Source organism: Coccinella septempunctata, chromosome 7, assembly GCF_907165205.1.
Source record: "Coccinella septempunctata chromosome 7, icCocSept1.1, whole genome shotgun sequence".
NCBI lineage: Eukaryota > Metazoa > Arthropoda > Insecta > Coleoptera > Coccinellidae > Coccinella > Coccinella septempunctata.
In genome coordinates this window covers 20111403-20136036 of record NC_058195.1, presented here as the reverse complement: position 1 = coordinate 20136036, position 24634 = coordinate 20111403, and the positions used below count along the sequence as shown (strand labels likewise).

The 24634-nt window shown below is 36.0% G+C and overlaps 1 protein-coding gene across 2 annotated transcripts in view; it reads left to right on the top strand.

The window, feature by feature from the left end:
- The window catches only part of LOC123317891 (disks large homolog 5), a 128119-nt gene that overhangs the window by 40875 nt on the left and 62610 nt on the right, over positions 1-24634 (top strand). For both annotated transcript variants that reach the window (XM_044904503.1, XM_044904505.1), the window contains exon 3: positions 19101-22188. In XM_044904503.1, the coding sequence (XP_044760438.1) occupies positions 19101-22188 (3088 nt within the window). The remainder of the gene's footprint in view (positions 1-19100; positions 22189-24634) is intronic.

Below are 24634 nucleotides of genomic sequence, written 5' to 3'. Positions count from 1 at the left end.
TCCTCCAACGTATCTGCAGTCAGCAAATAAAATTATCCTGATCAACCTGAGCACTGAGCGATCACAGTTTAGTAAGCGTAGGAATATTTTCTTCAAATTTGATGGAAGGTCGTTTATGAATAGAAGGAACCAAAGTGGCCCACGAACAGATCCCTGAGGCACTCCCAATTTCAAGTAACGTTCACTTGAAACGCAATCACCCACACGAACTGACGCGATTCTACACTCAAGATAACTTCGAATCCAATCTAGAAAGATGCCTCTGAATCCAAAGTTATAAAAATTATCTAATATGAACTGGTGCGAGAGACTATCAAATGCCATTGACAAATCAAAAAATAAAGCTGTTACATATGAGCCATTATCTAGATGTTCATAAAATTCGTAAATTCAACAAAATTTAACGTCCCAGTTTGGGTTGAACGACCTGACCTAAAGCCATGCTGAGCAGCATCAAGGATCTCAAATCTGTCAAGATACGTCATCATTCTACCATATACTATTTTCTCAAATACTTTAGAAAAGGTACTCAGGATGGCAATAGGTCTGTAATTTGAAACAGCATCCAAATCATCTTTTTTGAAAATTGGAAAAACAGTTGCCTTCTTGAGAAGACGAGGAAAAACTCCAGTTTCTACTGAAATGTTCATAATATAATATAATATAATATAATATAATATAATAATATAATATAAATAATATAATAACATAAATGTTTTCAAAAAAAGACTGAAAAACTGTCTTATTGATATTGAACCATATTCACTGAGCGAATACTTTGTAGCTGCAAAGCGTTTGTAAATGTATTTTTGTGACGTCGATTTCATTTGATCTTTGTACGGAGATTCCTTGAAATAAAGTTATTATTTATTTATTTATTTATACGCGAAGTGAGTGCTTATCTCACCAATTATTAGTTTCAATAGTCGCGCAGAAACGAAATCAGCTCCCGAACCGCTATTTTTATGTGATTTAACAATATCAACCACTTCGTGTTTGAAAACAGGATAGAGCAAAAAGTTTTCACTTGATATGGATGAAGTGGTACAGGAACCCTTATAATAACTATTCAGGGATGTCTCAGCAACCGTGGTAAAATAATCAACGAAGATCTCTGCTACAACTTTGGGATCCTTAAGTGGAACGCTATCAACAATGAGCGAAATGGATTTTGGAGCAGTTGTTTTTCTTCCAGTCATAGTGTTCACCATACTCCAGACAGTTTTATTCTTATTGTCAGATTTTTCAATTTATTTTAACTTCTCACAAAAATTAAAGGAACAAAAAAATTTTTGGAATTTTTTGGTGATTTTCAACAGGCTGTATTTCAGTGAAAAATGGTCGTACAGGAAATAAAAAAAAACGCTTTTGAAGCTTGAAGACTCTAGTTTTTGAATTCATTGGTCAAAAATTTTTCGGAGCACCGATAGCCATGCAATCCTTAGATTAATTACGAAGAAAAAATTTTCAAAATTTTTCACATTTTTTTTTTGCTCTATGGGCATGGAAAAATTTTTTCGAGCTAGACCAATGCATAGGTCGCATAGCCTCTTTATTCAGCTTCAATTTGCTTTTTACGGGCTTCAGATACGACCATTTGTCTTTGAGATATCAAATTTTGAATGCAAAGGATCCTTTTTCATTCAACTGCCAATATCTCTGGAACTACTGGTCGCCCAGCGGGCTGCCAGGCGGCGTCTTTTTCTTCGGAAAATTTCCTACGAAAATCTGCTATGGTTAATTTAAAAAAAAATTTTTTTTCACCTGTTACGTTAACGTGAAAAAAGGGCAAAAAAATGCCATTTTTCCTTTTTTTCGTTAATCGCCTATATCTTCGTCAATATTGGGGGGAAAGTTTAGGTTAGAAGAGAATTTTACAGTCTAATGTATCCCAAAGGCCCCCCTAAATCAGTAGATTGATCGGTTCAGCGGTTTTCCTGGACCGATTGATTGAAATTTTGAAAAAATTAAGGGAACAAGGTTTTTGTTACTTAAACTTGACCTAATCTTTTTAAAAATCAATAATTTCATTTTTTTTCACGTTTCACTCAATTTTGTGTTTTTTAAAGATTAATTATCGAAAAAAAAATCCAAAAAAAATTTTCAAAAATTTCGAAAATTTCCAAAAAAAAATTTTTTTAGTCAGAAAGGGCTTCTTGATTTTTTTGATCTTTTTAAATTCTCAACAAATTTTTTTTTGGAAATTTTCAAAATTTTTTTTTGTTTTTTTTTTCGATAATTAATCTTCAACACAAAATTGAGTAAAACGTGACAAAAAATGAAATCATTGATTTTTAAAAAGATTAGGTCAAGTTTAAGGAACAAAAACCTTGTTCCCGTAATTTTTTCAAAATTTCAATCAATCGGTCCAGGAAAACCGCTGAACCGATCAATATACTGATTTAGGGGGGCCTTTGGGATACATTAGACTGTAAAATTTTTTTCTAACCTAAGCTTTCCCCCCAATATTGACGAAGATATAGGCGATTAACGAAAAAAAGGAAATATGGCATTTTTTTGCTCTTTTTTCACGTTAACGTAACAGGTGAAAAAAAAATTTTTTTAAAATTAACCATAGCAGATTTTTGTAGGAAATTTTCTGCAGAAAAAGACGCCGCCTGGCAGCTCGCTGGGCGACCAGTAGTTCCAGAGATATTGGCAGTTGAGTGAATAAGGATCCTTTTGCATTCAAAATTTGATATCTCCAAGACAAATGGTCGTATCTGAAGCCCGTAAAAAGCAAATTGAAGCTGAATAAAGAGGCTATCCGACCTATGTATTGGTCTAGCTCGAAAAAATTTTTCCATGCCCATAGAGCAAAAAAAAATGTGAAAAATTTTTTCTTCGTACTTAATCTGAGGATTGCATGGCTACCGGTACACCGAAAAATTTTTGACCAATGAATTCAAAAACTAGAGTCTTCAAGTTTCAAAAGCGTTTTTTTTTATTTCCTGTACGACCATTTTTCACTGAAATACAGCCTGTTGCAAATCACCAAAAAATTCCGAAAATTTTTTTGTTCCTTTAATTTTTGTGAGAAGTGTATATAAAAATTCATATTTTGTATTTTTGATCAGGGATTGATAAGATGATTTTGCTGTTTTATATTGATTATGATTGAATTGATTATTTAAATTTTTATGCAACCAATGAAGATTGTTCAAGTTACGCTTAGCAGCAATTATATCATTGAATACTGATTTAATTTTGAACTCATTTGAAGTAAGTGATCCTATAATTACTAGATCAAAGATCTAGTGGAAGTGGAAGTGGAAGTCATTGCATGTCGAAAACCCTAACATACAAATTTTCAGAAAAAATATTATAATTAGTTTTCCTTAAACCGCTAACAGGCCATCGAGGTGAATCACTCTGTATCTTTTCAAAGACAAGGAATTAGATGTTTTAATCGTTACCCAAGTAAAACGATGAGGTTCTAAGGATATCTCGGCGAATTCCTTTGTGGAAATTGTGACGTCTTTTGTTACTCCTCTGAAAAGTTATAGAGAGCTCTATATCTCCTCCAAATGTCCGCCGCCGGAATATTCTCAGCGAGTTCTTAGCGATATCCCACGGGGAAATTCTCGAACAATACACATTGGCAAGTTCTCTGCGATATCTTGTGGGAGTTCTCTGGGATGTCCTTTGGCCTGTACTTTGGAATATTCGCATTTACTGCTCATGTTGAGGTCTCTGTGAGCTCGCACGCGAACCTACTGTGCGATCATCGCTGGCAATGCCTCTAGCGAGTTCTCTGCGAAATAATGTGGCGTGTGCTTTGAGATTTTCTCATTTACTGCTCATATTAAGGTCTCTGTGAGCTAGCACACATGCTATCTTTGTGATCATCGCATGCAGTGCCTCCATCGAGTTTAGTGCGAAATGCGCATATATAGCCTCTAGGCGAGTACTTTGGAAACTTTTGGAATATACAGCGTGTTAAAAAAGCACCCCGCCAAATTTGAAGTGGCACCTTGAAGAAATTTGAACAATCATATAACCAAATGTGTGAAATGCATATATTGTTCAGGATACAGTGGTTGTGAAATTTCTGAGAAAAGTTGGTATAGCATTTTGATGTTTGTTTATATGGATTGTTTGTTCAAATTCACTCGGTGTCTTCTCTCGAATTTGCCTGGTTGCTTTTCTAACGCTCTCTATATCAACTGATGAAATTTAACAAAGTACTCGGCATCACTCGGCCAACTTCCAGATGTTTCTATCGAAAAAAAAAAGACAGATGGGAGTACCATTGTACTCATTGTAGTACATGCACAAAATGCTTTTTTTCACTAAAGGTTCCAGACAACATTTTCTCGAAACTGAATGGGCATTTCACAATTAATTTTTGTTTTCAAGAAATCGAAGGCGCAATTTTTGTTCCGATTGAATCCGAACCTCATATACCTACTGATGTCACTGGAAGAAATGGAAAAATGCCTTGTGGTTGTTGAAGACATATACTACAAATATGATCAACTTACACTACATGAAGGGAGTGTTGCGATAGAAAATCAATTGTTTGTATAGAACTTGTACCCATGCTGAAAACTAATAAGTGTTAAAGTCAAAGGAAAATTTTCTTAAAAATATTATTTCTCCCCTGCATTCACGGCGTTTCAAGATTCCTATAATAACCCGATGATCCTAAATAATTGTTAGAATCAAGGAGCACGGTGGAAAAAAATACCCAATTTAAATGAATATTTCTTTATTCACACCAAGGTCGTCGTTTCACAATGTACTTATCATTTTGTCTTTGCTTTTTCCCTCTTCTTTCTTTGAGCACAATGCCGCAACCAGTCTTGTGAAAAATTTCAAATTCTTTATCTGTCGTTTTCCATGGCTCCTTCAGTACACCTATAAAAATACCAAATACTAGTAAGCAAATACCCCAAAAGGACTAGTGAATGCATCCAACAAAACGAGAAATTGAATATTTTTGAACGATTTTCTCTAAAATTTGTATAGACAAAACCATTACATTTCTTCTGGAAATATTTAATATCACGAAATTCAATATCATATATAGTATAATTACATGACAGTAATATCCAACTTCAAATATTTATCTCCAATAACCCTGGAATAATTTGATTAATAGTCAGAATGGAATGGTATGAGGATTTTAGTTTTGTGCTAACCAGTCTGAAACTATACTCATATATACAGGTGAAAATGACATTCAGATTCTCTAGGCGAATGTTGCTCTTTGTCTCTTCCATGAGCATTTCATCCCCAACTCATTTCTGAAAATAGACTTGAATATGCGTCTATGATGGTCTTTGGGTCCAGAACCCCCAATTCCACTGAGAAACAACTTCTATAAAAATATTGAATATAAGCAAACAAATGAATTTGGGGGCGGGGTAAGACAATCCCCATTGCAGAGGAGAAACCAACTTACCAAGTCTTCAAATAGTTTGGGCTCGGTATCTAGTGTCAAGATCAATTGTTTCAGATTATCTTCATCTTTAAGAGGAAATATGTCTCTGAACCGTTTATTAATTTCCGATTTTCCTTTGTACCTCTTCTCCGCAATCTCGCCAATATTGCAACGTGATTTCTTGGAGTTGTTTCCTCATTGCTGTGACTTCTGTGAATGTATAGATAAAAAACATGCTTGAGTGACATATAAGCTATTATATTTGTGGTAAGGTGCATGCGAAAGTGCTATTTTAGGGAGCATATATTCAATTGATTTGAACAAATTATCAATCTGAAGTCTCTACCTGATATCGCAAAACACCAAGCAATAGGTAAAAACACTTCGAAAAACATATATTTGAGTATTGACTTGCAATGAAAGTTACAAAAGATATTCTTCCAATGTGATTTCTTTAAGATTACCTGGAGCCAGTAAACTGTTGACAAAATATACTGGGATATTTTTCCAATGTTTTACTTACCAAATGACAGATTATGTCATCTCTTCCTGTGAAAAAAAAACGAAGAATTCCGTTACATTCGATTCAAATTGATACACTGATGCACACTATCCAGATCCAGAGAAACACTTAGAAAATGGAGGAACGTTCGTATGTATCACTGTATCACTAGGTAGCAGCATAAATGCAAAATGGCATATTATCCTCGTTTGGCCGTTTCCCGGTTGAAATTTATACAAACTAAGCCGAATGAAAAAGGTATGAAGGGGGTTGGCGGACGATATACCACCTGCACTCCAGCAAATAGGAATCGTGCTCAAGCTTACTTCCTAGATGGTATTTGGAGCTGTATTCGAATTATCATGAAATACAAAGAAACCTACGTATTACTCCAAAGATATTATTTCTCCGTTTCTTCTTGGAGCATATTGATGGAAGCTATAGATATTCATGTACCTTTTATCTCTTTATTGAATATTAATTCATGGACATTCGAAATTCAGACCACCAATTATCGATAATTCCTATAATAAAGGTAGGTATATACAGGGTGTCCCAAAACTAGTGAATCAAACGTCACACCACGATAGAGTAGACCAAATACTTTCGAATGACACCAATGTTAGTTCAGCGAAAAAGTACCGTTTTCAAAATAATTAGAATTTTATGAAAATATCTAAAATTGCCGATTTTCGAAATATTTTTGATTAAGTATAGCGTTTTTCGCCCATTTTAATCCTAGATTATTGTATTATAACCCCCAATTGAAATTATTCTAAGTAATTAATCGAGAACCTCAGTAAATGTTTATTATTAAAACAATTTTTTCTATATTATTTTTATTACTCACAATTAAAAAAAAACATGATTTTTTAAACTAGAGGGGGTTTATTCTCAGTTATAAAAGTTATGTAAGAAAAATTGATTTAATTCACATTTAAGTATGTACTGAGGTTTCAGATTAACTATGTGTACTTAGAATAATTTTAATTAGGGGTAATAATATAGAATAATCTAGGATTAACATGAGCTACAATCGCTATACTTAATCACAAACTGGCCTTGTGCTTGAAAAAACTAGTTCGAAAATAGGCAATTTTAGGTGTTTTCATAAAATTCTTATTATTTTGCGGTGTGCATGATGTTTGATCACTAGTTTTTGTTCTTATCCATTATTCGTGTGAAAAGTTGCGAATTCACTTCAGTTTTTATAGTTAACAATATCTTACCTCCATAAATTAACTGGCATATTGCATTATTATTATCATGTATGCTGTGGACCCTTTGATGGCTAGTTCATGGACTAGAAAATGCAGCCAAAGCTGCGAATTTATTCCTGGAAAAATCCAGACTAATTTGCGACAAGGATTATGAAATATTCAATCAATGGAAGTTGAAGAATAAAATCATTGCCATATACATGTATAAGACAAAGTTTTTGGCGTACTTTCAAGAATTGATATTTTGTTTGTTGAGTTGTTTCTTGTACTTGGTTCAAAATTCTGGGAAATCAATAATTTCTTTCATTCGTTCTAGATTTTGCTTATTCTCGCTCAACGAGCGGGCGTTATGATCCATTACGCCCGCTAAAAATGCCCTGGGGCGTTATGATTGTATTCATAGCAACCGTTTCTGAAGTAAAATATAATATGCAAGTGAAAAAAAAATTGTTGATTATTGTTACATCTCCATAAACACGCGATATATAAACGCGGGACAATTTGGGGGACAAATTTTTACTTCTCTAATACTGGTAAGTGTAATTCGTTAAATAAAAACTATACTGGGCTTTTTATTGGGCCTGACTTACCAGCTCTCTCCCCATTTAAAGCTGACTGACAGTTTTTTAGCCTTTGTAAATTAATTGATGAAATCTACAGGTTCGATATAGCGAATCTGAGACGCCTAATGGTTTGACCATTGACAGTATTAACCTCAACCTGAATACTCAAAGGTTTGACTTACCGCAGTGTGTCTATTATGTACATAAAACCAATGTAATGAGCTCCAAAAAAATCAGCCCATGTAAATTCAAAGATTTTTAGGATGTATTTTGGACTATGGTACATAACTATTATAGTCTTGTCAACGAATTGCACTGTTTGCAATTTTTTTTTTAATTTTGGGGTCGGCTGACCAACTAACGTTCACACTCAGAGCTATAGCTGCCTTATGTAGTGAATTTATTGATGAAATTGACACATAAACATAACCATTGAAAATCGAAAAAAACTGCCTTTTGTAAATTCAGAAAGATTTCTCAGCGCTAGTTGTCCGAATATTCTTTCCGTGTTTTTAAACTTGAAAATTAGAACTCGAAGTAAGAATTGCTTCTACTGGTTACATCTGGAATAACTTCAGGAACTCGCAATGAAAATTTCTTATTCAGGTCACGTTCAGAACAACTTCAACTCGCATTTGGAATTTCTTTTTTTGATCAGTATCGAAATTACTTTAAGAACTCGCAATAAAAATCTTTTATTGAGGTTAAGTTATCTCTGGTAACTCGATGGATCATGGCAGATAGAATGTGAGGTTACCAAGATTTCGCCTGGGGAGACCAGTGAGAATGTCGCTTAGTTATGACACATAGCAAGCACTTAGACCTCGCTATAGGAGTTTACATAAGAGCCTAAATATTACCTCTCAGAGATCTCGCAGAGAGTTCTGTGTTGCTTGGGTTTGCAAGTGTAACTAGTTATACTCTCTAAAAATCTTAAAAAAATTGGATTGCCATTCAAGAAAATTATCGATGACGTTATACCGCAAACTTGGGACACGCTGTCTGAACGTATTGCTTGAAAACTTTCAATAATGTAGTTCAATCATTTAGTTCTCGCGTCTACAACAAACGGAAGAAACGAAGGACTTTCCCTGAAAAAATTAGTAGGAAAGAGGAAACTCATTCTCTCAATGAAAAATGACGAATATTATTCTCAAAATACAAGTGATAGTGTTGTCACTACAAGATGTGGAAATCACAATAATATGGAATTGATTCAATTAAAAAGCTGAACAGTTACTAATTAGACGTACTTCTGGATTAGGAATCCTCAAGATGCAGTTGATTGCAGAGAATTATAAAATTAAAAAATTGATTCAGTCAGGGAGTTTGAATGAGTCGTTATTTTTATTCAAAAATATGCTATTTTTCACAAGGGTGAAGTTTGCGACACGAGCCACAGGTGAGTCTTGCAATTCACCCCAGTGAAAAATTGTTATTTTGTGCCAGTAGAATACTATACTTTGTCCACGACTTCCTCGAAAAAAAATTTTCATTTTTTACAATAAAAATATTTATCAAAAGCATGCAGGCATTTTTTAATATAATTTTACAGACAGCCCTACTTATATACACAAGGGTACATCTGCTGAGAATGTTGGAATTCTGTATGTTTTTTTTGTCTGTGCGGAAAGGTTTCAGATTGACTAAACGACTCTCTGTGTGTCTTCCTCACAAAGATGTAATAAAATGTTCAACATTTGGTGTTTCTCACTCCATGGGCTCTAATGTACACAAAAAAAATTTCTACGTAGTCTACTTGATTTAAAGACCCAGTAAGGATATATTCAAATTTGTTATCATTAAAAAGATTTCATTCGACGAATAGTTTTCTCGAGTTGCTGAAAAATATGATTATTCGCCCCTAGGAAAAATGACAATTTCTGCAGCAATCTCAACAGAGTTCTGATGGAAGGTAGACAAAATAGTTCATTCAAGAGACGATATGCCTTTGGATTTGATTTATATAAGACCAGAGAAAGAATTTTTTCTTGCTTTAGGTTTAAATTTTTGGTTACTAATCTGACATTTAATGAAACATAAAGTGTTAACATTCCTCAACAGGTTTTGAAACCCATCTTCAGCTACGACCCTTTGAGCTGTCTTCAACCTTTCTTGAACGAATTTCAACTAAAATTTCTTCTGCACTAGACGGCCTCTGCATTTGCGTACCAACTTATGTAAAATAAGTATAATATTTCAATTTCTGAATAATTGGCTCGCTTTACATGGAAAATCGAACATGATCTTCAGCAAAATAATCATGAAAGTGGATGTCAAATAAAAGAAATATGAAATAATAATTATGAAAATTATATTGTTTTAAATACTCACAGTCCTGTGCTGTTGTCTCCATAACACTCTGAAATCCTGTAGTTTTTGGACATTGCATGTGGATGGTTGATTCGAAAAATAATCAAGAATGCTTGAAAAACCTAGAAAAAAGATTATGGTACCTTTAAAAGAAATGGAACATATATGGATATTTATATTGTTATGAAGGATATGGCACGATATTCCTAAAAATCATGTTTCTCATTATTAGTACCGGTAAAGTGGGGTAACTTCGGACAGTACGGGTAATTTCGGACAATTCGATGTAAAATCAAATTTAGCAGCAGTGCAATCTCACAATGGGTAACCGAATATGTGCATCCTTGTAATTATGTTCAGTGTAATACAAACTTCAAATTTTGTTGTAGTGGTAGTGGTCATTTCTCGTACAGCTGCGTTTAATAATAAATAAAAATTAAACGTTCACGCAAATCAACATTTATAACTAGTACAAACCTTCAGCACTGATGAAATAGATTAAAATAACCATTTGCCGTTTTAAACTGAGGTATAAACTACGTTCTGGCCAAATTTGACGTTAATAGTTCTTTTGCCGATAATGAATATGGATTTTTATAAAAAATGGTTCTTTTGTAGGGTAAATTCGGACATCTACAAAATGGTCAGATCCTACAAAAAAGTATTGGGAGGAAGGCCATATATGTATTATAATGCCGAGAATGTTTATTTAGCGGCCTGAGACGTTAAAGGACGCAATTAATAATAATAATAACTTTATTCATCCTTTGGGACATTACAATGATGTATAGGACATGTCAACAATACAATTACAAGATAATATGAAAAAAAATAATTAAACAAGTAACAGAAGAATTCGTGAATAATTGTCAGTGCTCAATTTAGCGGACACTGAAAAAACTCTTCAGTGCTATAGAAACAATTTTCAATCAAAATATTTTTAACCTCTCTCTTGAAAAGTTTATCATCCAACAATTTGATTCTATTAGGTAAATGATTGTACAAAGTTATACCCGCCAGTCTTGGCGACGACTCGTATTTGGATGTTTTATGTATAGGGACACATATGATATTTTGGTGTCTAGTTTTATAATTATGAAAATCCGAGCACATCGTCAAGCCGGCCAGGTTACAGCGAATGAACATTATACAATTTAACATGTAAACACAGGGAAACGTTAACAATTTGTTGTTCTTAAATACTTCCCTACAAGATTCACGGGGCCTCAGGCCGAACATGAGGCGAATTATCTTCTTCTGTATGATGAATACCCGTTCGCTCTCGGATGAAGAACCCCACAGAACAACATTGTAGGACAAATGGCAATAAACAAGCCCGAAATAGACGTTCTTCAACGTTTCAAGGGGAAGAGAATTCTTTACTCGATGCATGGCGTAGTAAGCTTTATTCAATTTTCCACACAAACCGTCGATTTGACAGTGCCATCGCAAGTTCCTGTCAACGGATAGTCCCAAAAATTTTACACATTCGACAGATTGCAGGTAACCAGTACTCCCATAGATGACAAATGGAGGCACCAAACCAGAATTGCGATGATGGAATTTAATAACTTGAGTTTTATTCAAGTTGATAATGAGGGCATTCGACTTGCACCATTCGGTGAAACGCTTGAGGAGCTCCTCACATAACTTCTTCAACTCTTGAGGACTACTTGCCTTTATCGCCAATGAAGCATCATCGGCAAATAGAATGATGATACATGCAATCAAAAAATCAGGCAAATCATTGATGAAGAGAAGGAACAGGAGTGGTCCTAAGACAGACCCCTGTGGGACACCCATATTGTTCTCGTATTTTCTTGAGGAAAATCCATTATGGCTGACATATATGGAGCGTTGGGATAGGAAACTCGATATCCAATCCAGGAATATGCCCCTGAAGCCAACCTGATATAGTTTATCAACTATGAACTTGTGCTGAAGGCAATCAAATGCACGCGTCAAATCAAAAAATATTCCCGCCACGTGGTCGCCTTTATCCAAAGACTCATAGACAAAATCCATGAATTCAGTACAGGCAGTCTGAGTTGATCTACCAGTTCGGAAGCCGTGTTGATGATCGGACAAGATGGAAAATTTGTTTAAGAATTGATACATTCTCTTGTGAACTATTTTTTCGAATACTTTGGACAACTGACTCAGCAATGAAATCGGGCGATAGTTAGCAATATCATCGGTAGCATCTTTTTTGTGAACCGGTATAACTTTAGCTGTTTTAAGTTGTGCAGGAAAGCATCCAGATGAAATGGAGTGATTGAACAAATGACATAAGTGTTCTGCTATAGACGGCGCAATTGTTTTCAAAAGCTTTGCTGAAATGGCGTCTGGACCTGAACAACTACCACCATTCTTGAGACAATGTATGGCTGACACTACCTCATCTGGATCAATGGGAAAAAAAAAGAAATTTTGGTGTCGCAGTTTCTGAGTGGTGCAGGATTTTGAAATATGATGACCATAGAATTCATTCACAGATTTTTCATTCATCTCAGTAAAATACTTGCCGAAGCATTCAACTATCTTCTTCGGGTCGTTAATGTGATCTCCTTGGATATTTAGTGCAATCGAATGTTTCCTTCTGGTCGACCGATTCAATTCCTCATTTACAAGCTTCCAGACTGCCCTGTTAATATTTTCGGATTCCTCCAGTATATTTTTATTGTAGTCTCGTTTAGTTACCCTGAGCAATTGGGAATATTCGATCTTCGAAGCCTTATATCTCTCAGACGCCTCGGGTGTTCTCAAGTTGGTTGCGAGCCAGTGTAAACTCCTCAAATGTTGTCTAGCCTCGACAATCTGGGAATTCACCCATCTAGGTCGACTTGCTGGAGGAGAACGGACAGTTCGCAATGGACAAACCACGTCAATCGAGGATTCCAGAATATCGAGGAAATGCGAAAACTTCTCATCAACCGTATGACTCCGGTATATACTCTGGAAGTCAGTACCTGCAATCATCGTAGCGAGAGTGGCAACATTTTGTCGTGACATAATCCTGGAAACTCCAGAGCACAAGGAGTCAGACTGGATCTCACCTGGTATCGTGTAGTCAAGGACAACTGCCCTGTGATCACTTAGATGTGGTTCGCAGACAAAAACGTTAATGTTTTCAGCTAACCCGTTAGAAGCGATGTAATCAACTTTGGTTGATGTGGTAACTCCATTTTTGTTAGTGAAAACTCTGGTGGGTTTAACAGAGCCTAAAATCAAATTGTAGCGAGTGAACAGACCATCAAGTAGTTGTTTTTTGATATCTACAGTAGAAAGGTAGTCAACGTTAAGATCTCCACATAAAAAAATTATTTTAGATATTGAGGTACAGTAGTTCAGTACATATTCTAAGACATTCAAGAATTCAAAAAAGTCACCTGTTGGAGGTCTGTATACACTCAACACACAAAACGTTACCTCGCCTATCTTAGCCTTGGTCCCACACACTTCACAGACTCTTGCAACTGAAAATCGATTTACATTCAACGCTCGCACCTGAAAATCCGACCGCACATAAAGGACACATCCACCATGCTCTCCCTCGGGTCTGCAGTAATGAGAAACAATTTCATAACCTGTTAAGGCCATAGAATCGATCTTCTCGAAAGAACACCAGTGTTCAGCCACACTTACGAAGACTGGGCGAACCGAACAAAGAAACACCAAAAGACTATCCAACTTGTTAGTAATGCTTTGGATATTTAACTGCAAAATTCTTAACTTATTTCCGGGCGTGCAGCTGCCCCGGAGCCCTCTGTCATCGGTGGTGCAAGGTCTGAGACAGTTGACTACTTCACCTTGGTTGACATCATGAATGGTTTCCGAAAAAATGTACCAACTGTGATACCCTCCGGCCAGAAGGATGGCTCCATGACTCGGGATTTGTGCTCAGATGGAAATGACAACTTGAACGAGGAATATACTTCGGGTTGTTTCGAGTTCAGCTTTTCAATAACAAGACAAGGAATCGTATTATTCAAGAAATTCTTGAGATCCTCTATGGATGTTTCAGGACTCAGTCTCGATACATGAATATAGGTGAGCTGTTTCTTGGGCACACTAGTCAGGGCTGTGGAAGCCGATGACCCAATTATAGGTTTTCTTGTTGTAGAGTTTTTATTTCCAGTAATTGTCGGCATATCGTTTAATTTAGGAGTATTTCTGGGCCTTTTTTTCCTATTTACCTTCCATTCCTCCCTCTCAGGAATAGGAATAGTTTGCACTGATTCATTCACCTCGACGGCAACGACTCCAGAACCCAAGCTAACCTCAGAAGAACCAAGATCATGGGTAGCCACTGCGTCCGCCGTGGAACGCACATCGGGTAGTTGGCCGCTTAACATAGACGGATCGTTCGTAGATACTCCGGCTACAGACACTTCATCGGTAGAACGCACATCAGGTGGAGAACGGTGTGTAGGTGTCTTATCGCGGAAATTCCGCTCAGCTGTTTTAATATTAGCACGGGTGTTTTTATTCGTTTTCAGGGTCTGGATTTCCTCGATAAGCGATAATATTTGTTTATTCTGAGAATTAATCAGATTTTTCAATTCGAGAATTTCAGATTTCAAGGGGCTTATCATTTCACCCATTAGAGAATTAATGGCAATAATCAGATGATCGGAACTCCTCACCGTTTCATCCAGGGGAGAAGGACTCGAACACCCCGACAATCGGCAACTTTCACACTTCCACTCGTTAATTTGTCCACTTGCACGCATTTCATTGAAACGATCAATAGAAATGTCAATGCAAGTTATATGAAAACAATTTTCACACTTAAAACATTTGATGGGATCATCGTACCTATCAATTTTGTTATTACATTTCGAGCAACTTAATCCGCGTACGCGCGACGCCATGGTTCGACATTGAATCGATAATAAATCGATAAATCGATAATAAAATTTAAGTATGTATACGGAAAGCGGCCGAAAAATATGGTGTGCCAAAATCTACAATTTCTGGCAAAATTAATAATAGACACACTAGTGATCAAGGGCGACTTAAAGCTTTGAGCAATGAAGAGGAAAGACTTTTGATTGAAGGAATTGAAAAACGGGGTTTCCCCTTCATATGACAGATATTAGACAGTAGGTCCATATATTTATGGAAAATAAGGGAAGCAGCGATAAAAGGTTTAAGAATAAATAATCCTGAAAGGAATGGATGAAAAATTTTGTTTCTCGTTACAAAAGGGGGATTTCAGTTGGATTATCTGAAAACATTAAGAAGGCGAGAGCGGTAGTTAATCATGACATGATAAATAAATATTTTGATGAGCTTCAAGATTGGTACATACATTGTGTATCCGACTATCGAAGATAAAAAAATTATTGCAAAAAAACAAGTTATTCAGGTTTTGGAAGAAAACAAAAATTTAAGAAAAAATAAATATCTTTTCAAAGTTACGAATCTTGATACCTATTGCATTTGTTTTAACAAGTTTTTCATAATTATTTACAAGTTTCAGAATCATTTCTTTTGTTTTATGTTTATTCAAACTACTTTTTGAAAAGAGCTGGCTTAGTTTTAGGAAACCGATGTCTCTTGCTAACAACATCCTCATATCCAAATATAAAACAGGTTTCAATACCATTTTTTGGGATATATCTTGAACTGTCCTAACACGTGTTCTTTTACTAATCTCTCGATTTTTCGAAGTTGAGATTTTCAGCTGATAGTTTGATAATTTTCCTTTACTTTTATCTCACTTCAAAATAGACCGAATACATAATTAATTCTATACCTATACAATATGGAGTTTTATGAATTTCATTTTTTATTGGAAACCAGTTAGTACTATTACTACTTGTTGTAATTTCCACCCAATAAAAACATATCCGAATTTGTACATTATCAGAGTTCCAGAATTGCATCTCGAAGGAAAGTGAGCTAACAAATTTTCAGGTTACTTTGATCTGATCGTAATAAAGGAACGGTATTGACGTAACAGATTGAAAAGATGCGATTCTGGAACGAACCAATTGAAGACACTCTCTCAAAATTATTATTTAATTGACGATAGTGACATTGATACTAGACAAATTAATTCCATTTTTATTTATGATTGTTATCTGTGTTTTTATCGTTTAAACATTTGAATAAAGAATTATTCAAAGGTTTAAACGATGAACAGATCTATAGATCAAAGATTGTAATCTTTGCGTCTACACATCATCTTATTCATGCGGTTACAACTAAATATCCCATTGGGAGTGGGGGTAAGAGAGTGTCATGACCCTGATATCCATCAGATCAAATTTGATTTGATTAATTCAGTAGATCTAATTCTGCATGTCGTTACCATGATGTGTCATCGTTGGCGTTTGGTGCATAGAGACATGACAGAATTTAATTCATTCATCAACATTTGCGTGCGAGACAAACCCCTGCTATTTCATGCATTTGCGTTCGGTAAAGAAGTAGCAGGCGTTTTTTCCGCACTGTTTGGGAAAGTTACTCTTCGCAACTTGAAATGCGTGCGGGAAAAAAGTTGAACGAGCACGCATTTAGAAAAAAAATGCTTTCTGCAATTCTATAATGTTGTGAGTTATCATAATGGTGAAGTTGGCTTCTCATCGATTCTGCAGTCGTTTAATTTTTTTTTTGCGCATTTAGGAAAGGATGTCGAAGCGAAATATTAGCTCGATGCAAAAAGGGATGAACTTATTTCATACAAGCCGGCCGAGGAAGTTGATGGACAGAGTAAAAAGAGGGATGAATAAAATATCCTAATACTCCAATGATCAGAATGAACTACACTATAATTGTGTCTACGATGGAGTACATGTTCTTTTTTTTTCTCCCAAAGTTTAAAATGGCCAGCCAAACAGATTGATGGATAAAGGAATGTATCATATGTACTCAGAAAATTTTTTATTTCATTCTGACAGCCTCCGTGCCCCAGCTCCAAGGATCAAAATAACCGATAGTCTATCTACGATGTTCCTCTTTTTTTTTTTCGAAAGGTTGAAATAATCGGCCAAAATGATTGATGGGAAGGTTGCATTGACAAAGCAATATTCTTGGCCGGCCATTTTGAACTTTCAAAAAAAATGTAAAAGATCGTTGACAAAATGGTGGTGGTTCATTTCGATCCTTGGAGCTAGGGCTCTAGGACTTGCAGCATGATAAAGAAATTATTGATATTTGGCCCACTATTTTGAAATGATATTTCTTCCGGAGTTGTAATTCTCACCGGCCCAAAACTCAGCCACCTAAAATTTTCCCGAAGTTCATTGTCCAAGAACTTCGTAATTTTTAAACGATAAATTGTAGAAAAAAATTTTGTTATTGAAACAAACACAGGTGAAAATACAATGTATTTGAAGTCTAATTTCTCAACACTCTGTGGAACATTTCGGGAAATTTGTAGAGTTCACGCCCAGTTAATTACAAAGACCATCCTTCTTGCCATCTTTCAGTTTTTATTTCACCTTAATGTCTCGATTTATTCTGAAGATACACGTATTCAAATAAAAGCCTAGAATTGTTTAAGGGAAAACTTCTAAATTGTAATATTTCAATATTCAACATGTTCAATCTAATTCAGATTCGGGCTACATGCAGGTCATTCTAATCGTTGAATATCAACCAGATATTGGTTAAAAATATTTGCTACATGCGGTGTTGCATTGTCGTACATTAAAATGGAATCATCTCCAACAAATGGAGCATAGGGAATAACAGCTTCCTGAAGAACGTCTGTTATGTTACTTTGAGCATTTAGAGCTTCGTTTTCAATAAATAATAATTCGGTACCGGCCCATACCATAACAGAACCTCCTTGATAAGAGACTGGTTCAGAAAAAGTGCGGTCGGCAAAACCTTCGTTGCGCCGTCTGTATACCCTTTCCCTACCATCAGGCGATCGCAAACAAAGCGTTATCATCGATTTATCAGTGAACAATACGTTACCCCATTGTTCCAAATTCCAATTGATGTATGTTCTTATAAATTTAAGCCCGTCTTGTCAATGTCGTGGCTGTAGTTGTGAACCTGTAGCTGGTCTACGTAAATAATTCAGCGTTCTCCAAGTTTTCCTTTAAAAGTGATTTCGCTTATAATAGCTCCTTTCACATTTCTTGAACGATATTGTACTATATTCAGGGTATTTCTAAGATACGAAACACTTCCACCATCTGCAATAAAAGATTCAGCATGCATTCTCATTACTTGAAATCATTGTGACGATAGTTGGACATATGCCACTCAATTATTCTGACAGGAGCCACCTTCGTTTTTGTTCCTTGATAGAGTTTGGCGTGTTTATAAAATTCCAGGCTTTCATTTGAATATGTACATGTATTTTCCGATGTAATCAAGATATAGAGGTAAAATAAAAAGATGACAAAAAGGATTGTCTTTGTAATAAACTGAGCTCTAACCTTGTTGTTTGTTTTTGTTGTTTTTTTTTTTTTTTTTTGTTTTTTTTTTTGTTTTGTTTTTTTTTTTTTGGTTTTTTCACCTTCGTAAATGAGCTATTAAGATTCTTGGAAAACTTTACTGAAGTTTGTTTTAATACCAAGAAATTTATCTACAATTTTACGTAGAAACAATTGTAATCGATGAAAAATTACGAAAGTTCTTGGACAACGTACTTAAGCAAAATCTTGAGAGGCCGAGTTATCTGGCGGTGAGTGTATTTTGAATAGAAATAAGGGTTCATGAAATCGGTCAATCCCTCTTCGCATGTTCTTACATAGCTAATTATTCGCTTCGGTATCCTGTTCTACATGCGGAAAAAATTTATCGACTGCAGCATCGGTATGATTGATACAGTATTGAGCATGGTGGAATATTAGTTATAAGAGCTGGCTTGCCGGCCGTAGCCAACATCACCACTGTGTATTAATCGGGTTGAATGGATTAATTGATTTTTTCTATTGTCATTCTTTAATTGAATTCCTGGTCAAATATGGATCCACCGAAAAGGTAGATCGATGGGCTTACTAGTATCTATTAACTCCTGTACATTTATGGGCAGCATCATGATGTTAATTATATGATGAAAAAATGGATAGAGATTGAACGAAGAGAAATTATAAACAAGAGTATGAAATTTGCAGGGTTTTTTTCATTCGATTTATTTTTTCCTTCAGGACCTGGACTACTACAATCAGCACAGAACGATGGAACAATTGGACTCGACAGCTATGCGTACTCATTTCCTAGAATTGCAATCAGAGAATCAACGGCTTGAGCAGGAAAATCAGCGGCTTCGTCAAAAATTCAACGATCAAGAAATGCTTTTTCTATCTCATCCCCAATCTCTGGGTAAATTTGAACAGTCCCAGGAAGAAAGTAATCGACTGGTTAAGCAGATAGAAGTAATAACCCAAGAAAAAGCAAGTCTTATGCAACAAATGTCGAACATGTATAAAGATTTACTGAAGTGTCGAGAAGCTCATCAAAAAACCCTTCAACTGAGGGAAGATGAAGAGAAACAATTAAAGCTTTTGAAGACTAAAGCAGCAAAAGATGTAAAGCGTCTCATGGATGAGCGAAATGCTACAATGGCTGAATATTCTTTGGTGATGAGTGAAAGAGACCAAGTGCATAAGGAAATGGAGAGATTAGCTGATGATTTATCACAAGCCCTGAAGAAAAACAAGCAATTAGAACAAGATAAAAAACAGTTACTGGATGAAAGTAAATCATTACGTTATCAGGCCGAGGGTTTGCGGAGAGAAATTGCTAGTGCTTTACATGAGAGAGATAGAGCGTTAAAAGAGTGCGGAGAGCTGAGAAACAAATTTGGCGAACCCGGAGAAGGCCTCAATATGGCTCAAAGTAGACTTTTCGATTCTTTGACTGCTCTTGGTGGAGGTGGAACTAGAAAAGAACATCAGTCTGATCAAAGAACTGGTCAGAGACAGCGTTTGGAGAATTTAGATCAAGCAAATCAGGAGTTAGAATCTCTTCGTAAAAATTTAGATAAAGCCCAGTCTGAACTTTCTGAAGCCATACAAGAAGCTGAAGTTTCCAAAGGTAGAAGAGATTGGGCTTTCTCTGAACGAGACAAAATCGTGCAAGAGCGCGAAAGCATTCGTACCTTATGCGATAATATGCGGAAGGAAAGAGATAGAGCTGTGTCTGAACTTGCCGAATCATTGAGGGAATCTGACGGATTCAAAAAACAGAAAATGGAATTGCAAAAAGAAGTAGCTATATTGAAAGAACTATTGGAAAATCAAGAACAACAAACTCAGAATTCTTGGCATGAAGATGTAGTCGAGGTAGATATGCAGCTAGATGGGTTAGATGTAGGTGTGGAATTGGTTGGTGGTAGGGAAGATTCAGGAGGCGATGGGGGAGTTTATGTGGCCTCAGTAGCTCCACTTTCCCCTGCTGATGGTAAGCTTAGACAAAATGATAGGATTCTTAGAGTGAATGACATGGATTGTACATCGGCTTCTAGACGTATCGTATTGGAAGCAATGAGGTCTGGAGTACCTAGTACCAGGATGCTAATCAAAAGGAAGAACCAGTGGAATAGCTTGCCTAGTAATGTTACTTCTTCTACCTCTCATCCTTCACATTCTGCCTCTTCCCAGACTGGAAGATGGGTTCATACTGCGAGACTTGCCTCAGCTTGTCATGGTTTGTCTTTGAAATACGGCGTTTACATTGAAAGAATTAGTAGGGGAAGTCTGGCAGCACAAGATTCTTCTTTAGCTGTTGGAGATAGAGTGTTGAAAATAAATGAAAAATCCATTGAGGAGTTGGGCGGCATTCATGAAGCAATGAGAGCATTGAACTGCGACTCCCTGGATATTATAACAGTGACAGTTTTGAAAACAGGTATTGTTTACAATAATCCAAACGTTTTTATGCCTGTGAGGAGGTATAAGAAAGAAAACAGAAGTTCTCAAACTGATGAAGGATTATATGATCATCGAAGATATCCTAACAACAGTAGCATGAGCGAGTATAAGAATAATAGTAGCGCATGGATCAAAGACAAATTAGATACAGTTCTTCGAGGTCGGCATAGACATTTCAAGGACGAAAAGAAGAAATACAGAAATAGTTCACCACATCCATCTGATAATCAGGAGCACGAAGAGGCAATAGCTGAGCTGGATATGGTAATAGATAGTTATCATGGTACAGCGAAAAAACCTAATCATAGAAGATATTCTGCAGCCGCAAAAGAGGAATGCAAAAATGGAGGTACATGGCCTAAAGCTCGAGCAGTGGCTTTTTTGGATCCCGAAACAGCCACTGGTACCGTTGTAGCCAGAAAAAGAGAACGACCTGCTCTAAGTTTGCTGGCTACTAAGGAGGGAGATTATTGCTGTCAAGTAGGTGCAGCAGCAAATGCTGCCAAACGCAACTCAACACCTATATCAATTTTGAATGACCGACATCAAGAATTTAAGAGCCTTGATGGTCGTGTTGCAGTATCTGGAGATTCATTAGAAAAATTGAGAACTTCAAATCAGAGATTGAGTATGACCATGAATTCAGATAATAGTTTGGACTTTTCTGTACCCAAATATAACGATCCCATAGCGATGGCGTCTCCCTATTATTCGAGAATCAAGTCTTCCATTGCTGGAAGTAAATATGGATCCGATTCTGAACGGGAGGAGACGACAAGTGTACATAGTAGAATTCATAGTCAATTGTTTGGCGGATCAAGGATCCCCTACCCTTTTCACCCACACCCTCACCCACATCTCGACCACTCACGAGAGAGTTTTTCGTTTGAACCTTCTTATATGCACAATAGTGGCGATCTACACGAGTCTGCCATCGGTACCTTTCCGAGGAAACAGAGAGACCCTCCTCGCTTTCGTGTCCCTTCCAATCCAAGTGTGACCGGAAGTGTGGAAAGAGGAAGTTCTGACAGAGGAAGTCCAATGCCGATTTTTCACGTAGAGGTATTGCCGGGAGAACTTAGAAGAGTGCACATCGAAAAGAGTAATGAACCACTTGGAATTCAAATCAATTGTTTACAGGGTGGGGGTATATTTGTATCTACAGTAAGCGATAATAGCTTAGCCAGTCAAGTTGGTTTGCAAATCGGGGACCAGTTATTAGAAGTGTGTGGAATAAATATGAGAAACGCTACGTATAATTTAGCAGCGAGTGTACTGAGACAGTGCGGTAATTCTATAACAATGTTGGTTCAGTACAGTCCTGACAAATATCACGAAGTGGAAGGCTCTGGTTCTTGTTCTGGTAGGTAATTGCTTTTTTCATTAACCCACAGTGTTGTGGTATTTCTACTTTTTCGCTCAGAAATAACATAGAGATCGAAAAAATTTATCTAATTTGGTCAGGAAAAAATATAGTTCAATGAAGACAGTTTTGCTTATAATACTGAATACACTTCCTCTTCATTCTACGAGGTGCATATTTGTATCGAGCGTCCAGTATACAGCATTCGGATAACATCGTATCTGCACTGTGTCTGCACTGAAATTGCGCGTCCTATATACCAAATATACTAGTATTGAGCACCAAGTACACCGCGTTCGGAATGACGAACATTTGCCATTTGATTTTTTATCTTGAAAGGTTTGGTTTTGTTACAATGTCGAAGTTGCAAAAGGGCAATTATTGTCAATATCTTGGAAAGAATAATAAGCATAGTTTCAGTGATGTTTATCGTTCAGATTTTTGGGAATCAGAGGATCGAAAGATTGATCTTATTATTAGATAAAATAGATAATAATTTTAGGATCTTGAGAGAACAGATTTAACTCAAATTTTACATTATGACAGTCTGACATTCAGTACCTTTGTTTTTCAATATATACAACAATTAATTATTTCAACACTTCCTCTCAAAGTTACTGATCATTCTTAGACCCATCATACCTTGAAGTTTCTGAAACTGAACTCTTGCTAAGGCTTTTGTGATGATGTCTGCACACTGCAACTTGGAATCAACACGCTCAATCTCCATAACACCTTGAAATTTCTTGTGAATTGGTACCTCACTTCGATATGTTTTGTGCGTTTATGAATCTCTGGATTTTTACCAGTTTAATTGAACTAGCATTATCCACAAATAACGTGGGAATACTCTTTTCTCCGGAAATTTCAATCAACAATCTTTTCAACAAAATTAAATCCTTTGTAGCTTCGCTTAAAGCAATATACTCTGATTCAGTACTTGATAATACAAACACTTGTTTGTTTTTTATTGAACCAGCTGATTGCTGCATTTGAAATAATGCTAACTAAACCTCTTCTGGAATGTTTGCTTTCCTTGTCACCTGCATAATAGCATTGCTGTAAACTTTCAACTACATATCTCCTCCTCTACAATAGTGTAAACCTATGTCTGTAGTATCTCTGAGGTATCTGTAAATCCTCTTCACTGATTTCCAATCTGCCAAACTTAGTTTTTCTAATTTCTCTGATACTACGCTTATTACATAAGAAATATCAGGCCTTGTTGTTGTTGACAAAAACATGAGACTCCCAACAGCTTCTCGATATGGCACACTGTCTCTGACAAAATTTTTGTAATCATCTTCTTCATAATTTTCGCCATGAGGAGTGGCTACTGAATTCGCGTCATCCATCCCAAATCTCCGAAGAATTTTCTTTGTATACAAACTTTGACTCAAATAAATTCTTTCATTCATTTGTTCGATGAATTCAAGCATTTCCATTTCATCTGTTCCTGCCACCAATACGTCATCAACAAATATCACAAGAATAAATTTTTGCCCATTTTGTCGACGTATGCATAACCAAGGATCTGCTTTAGAGACAGTCATTCCACATTGTCTTTGAAGAAAATCCACAAGTCTCTGATTTCAACAACGCGGAGCTTGTTTCAAACCATATAAACTCAGGCTGTCTTATATAAACTTCCTCTTGAAGTTTACCATATAGAAAAGCTGTTTTCACATCAAACTGCAACAGATGAAGATTTTTACTCGCTGCAATACTTAACAAAACGAGCAACAGGGCTGAAAGTTTCTTCATAATCCATGCCTTTTCTTTGTGAATAGCCTTGAACGACCAACCTTGCTTTGAAACGATCGACATAACCATTTGCTTTTTCTTTCACACGAAAAATCCAAAGATTCTCAACGAGTTTTTTTTCTTCTGGAAGTAGTGTCAGATACCATGTATCATTGTCTATCAAAGATTGCATTTATTTATCCATTGCCTTTTTCCATTATTTTGATTCTTTTGATTTCATTGCAGAACTGAATGAATCTGGAATTGAATATTCAGACAACAAGACGAAATCATGAAAACGTGATGGCAATTTAGAAACTCTTTCACTTTGTCGTGATGAATTCGCAAAATTTTCATCAAGTTCTGATTCTTCATTGCTCTTTTGCTCATCAGGTTTCATCAGCTGATTTTCAGGTCCAGCTGATTTCACATTTATTTCTCCATCTTCTTTTTCTACTTTTTGTATCATAAACTCAGCTCTTTTCTGTACAAGAACTTCTGGTTTGAAGATGACATCTCTACTTAATTTCAATTTATTTTAACTTAGAAACCAAATTCTATATCCATCTTTGTTTCCACAGTATCATACACAGACCCTTCTCCCTTTTCTTGTCTAATTTTGTTTGTCTCTCTTTTGGAACATGTACAAAATATTCTGTTCCAAGAACTCGGAAATAGTCAATAGAATAGAATAGAATAATTT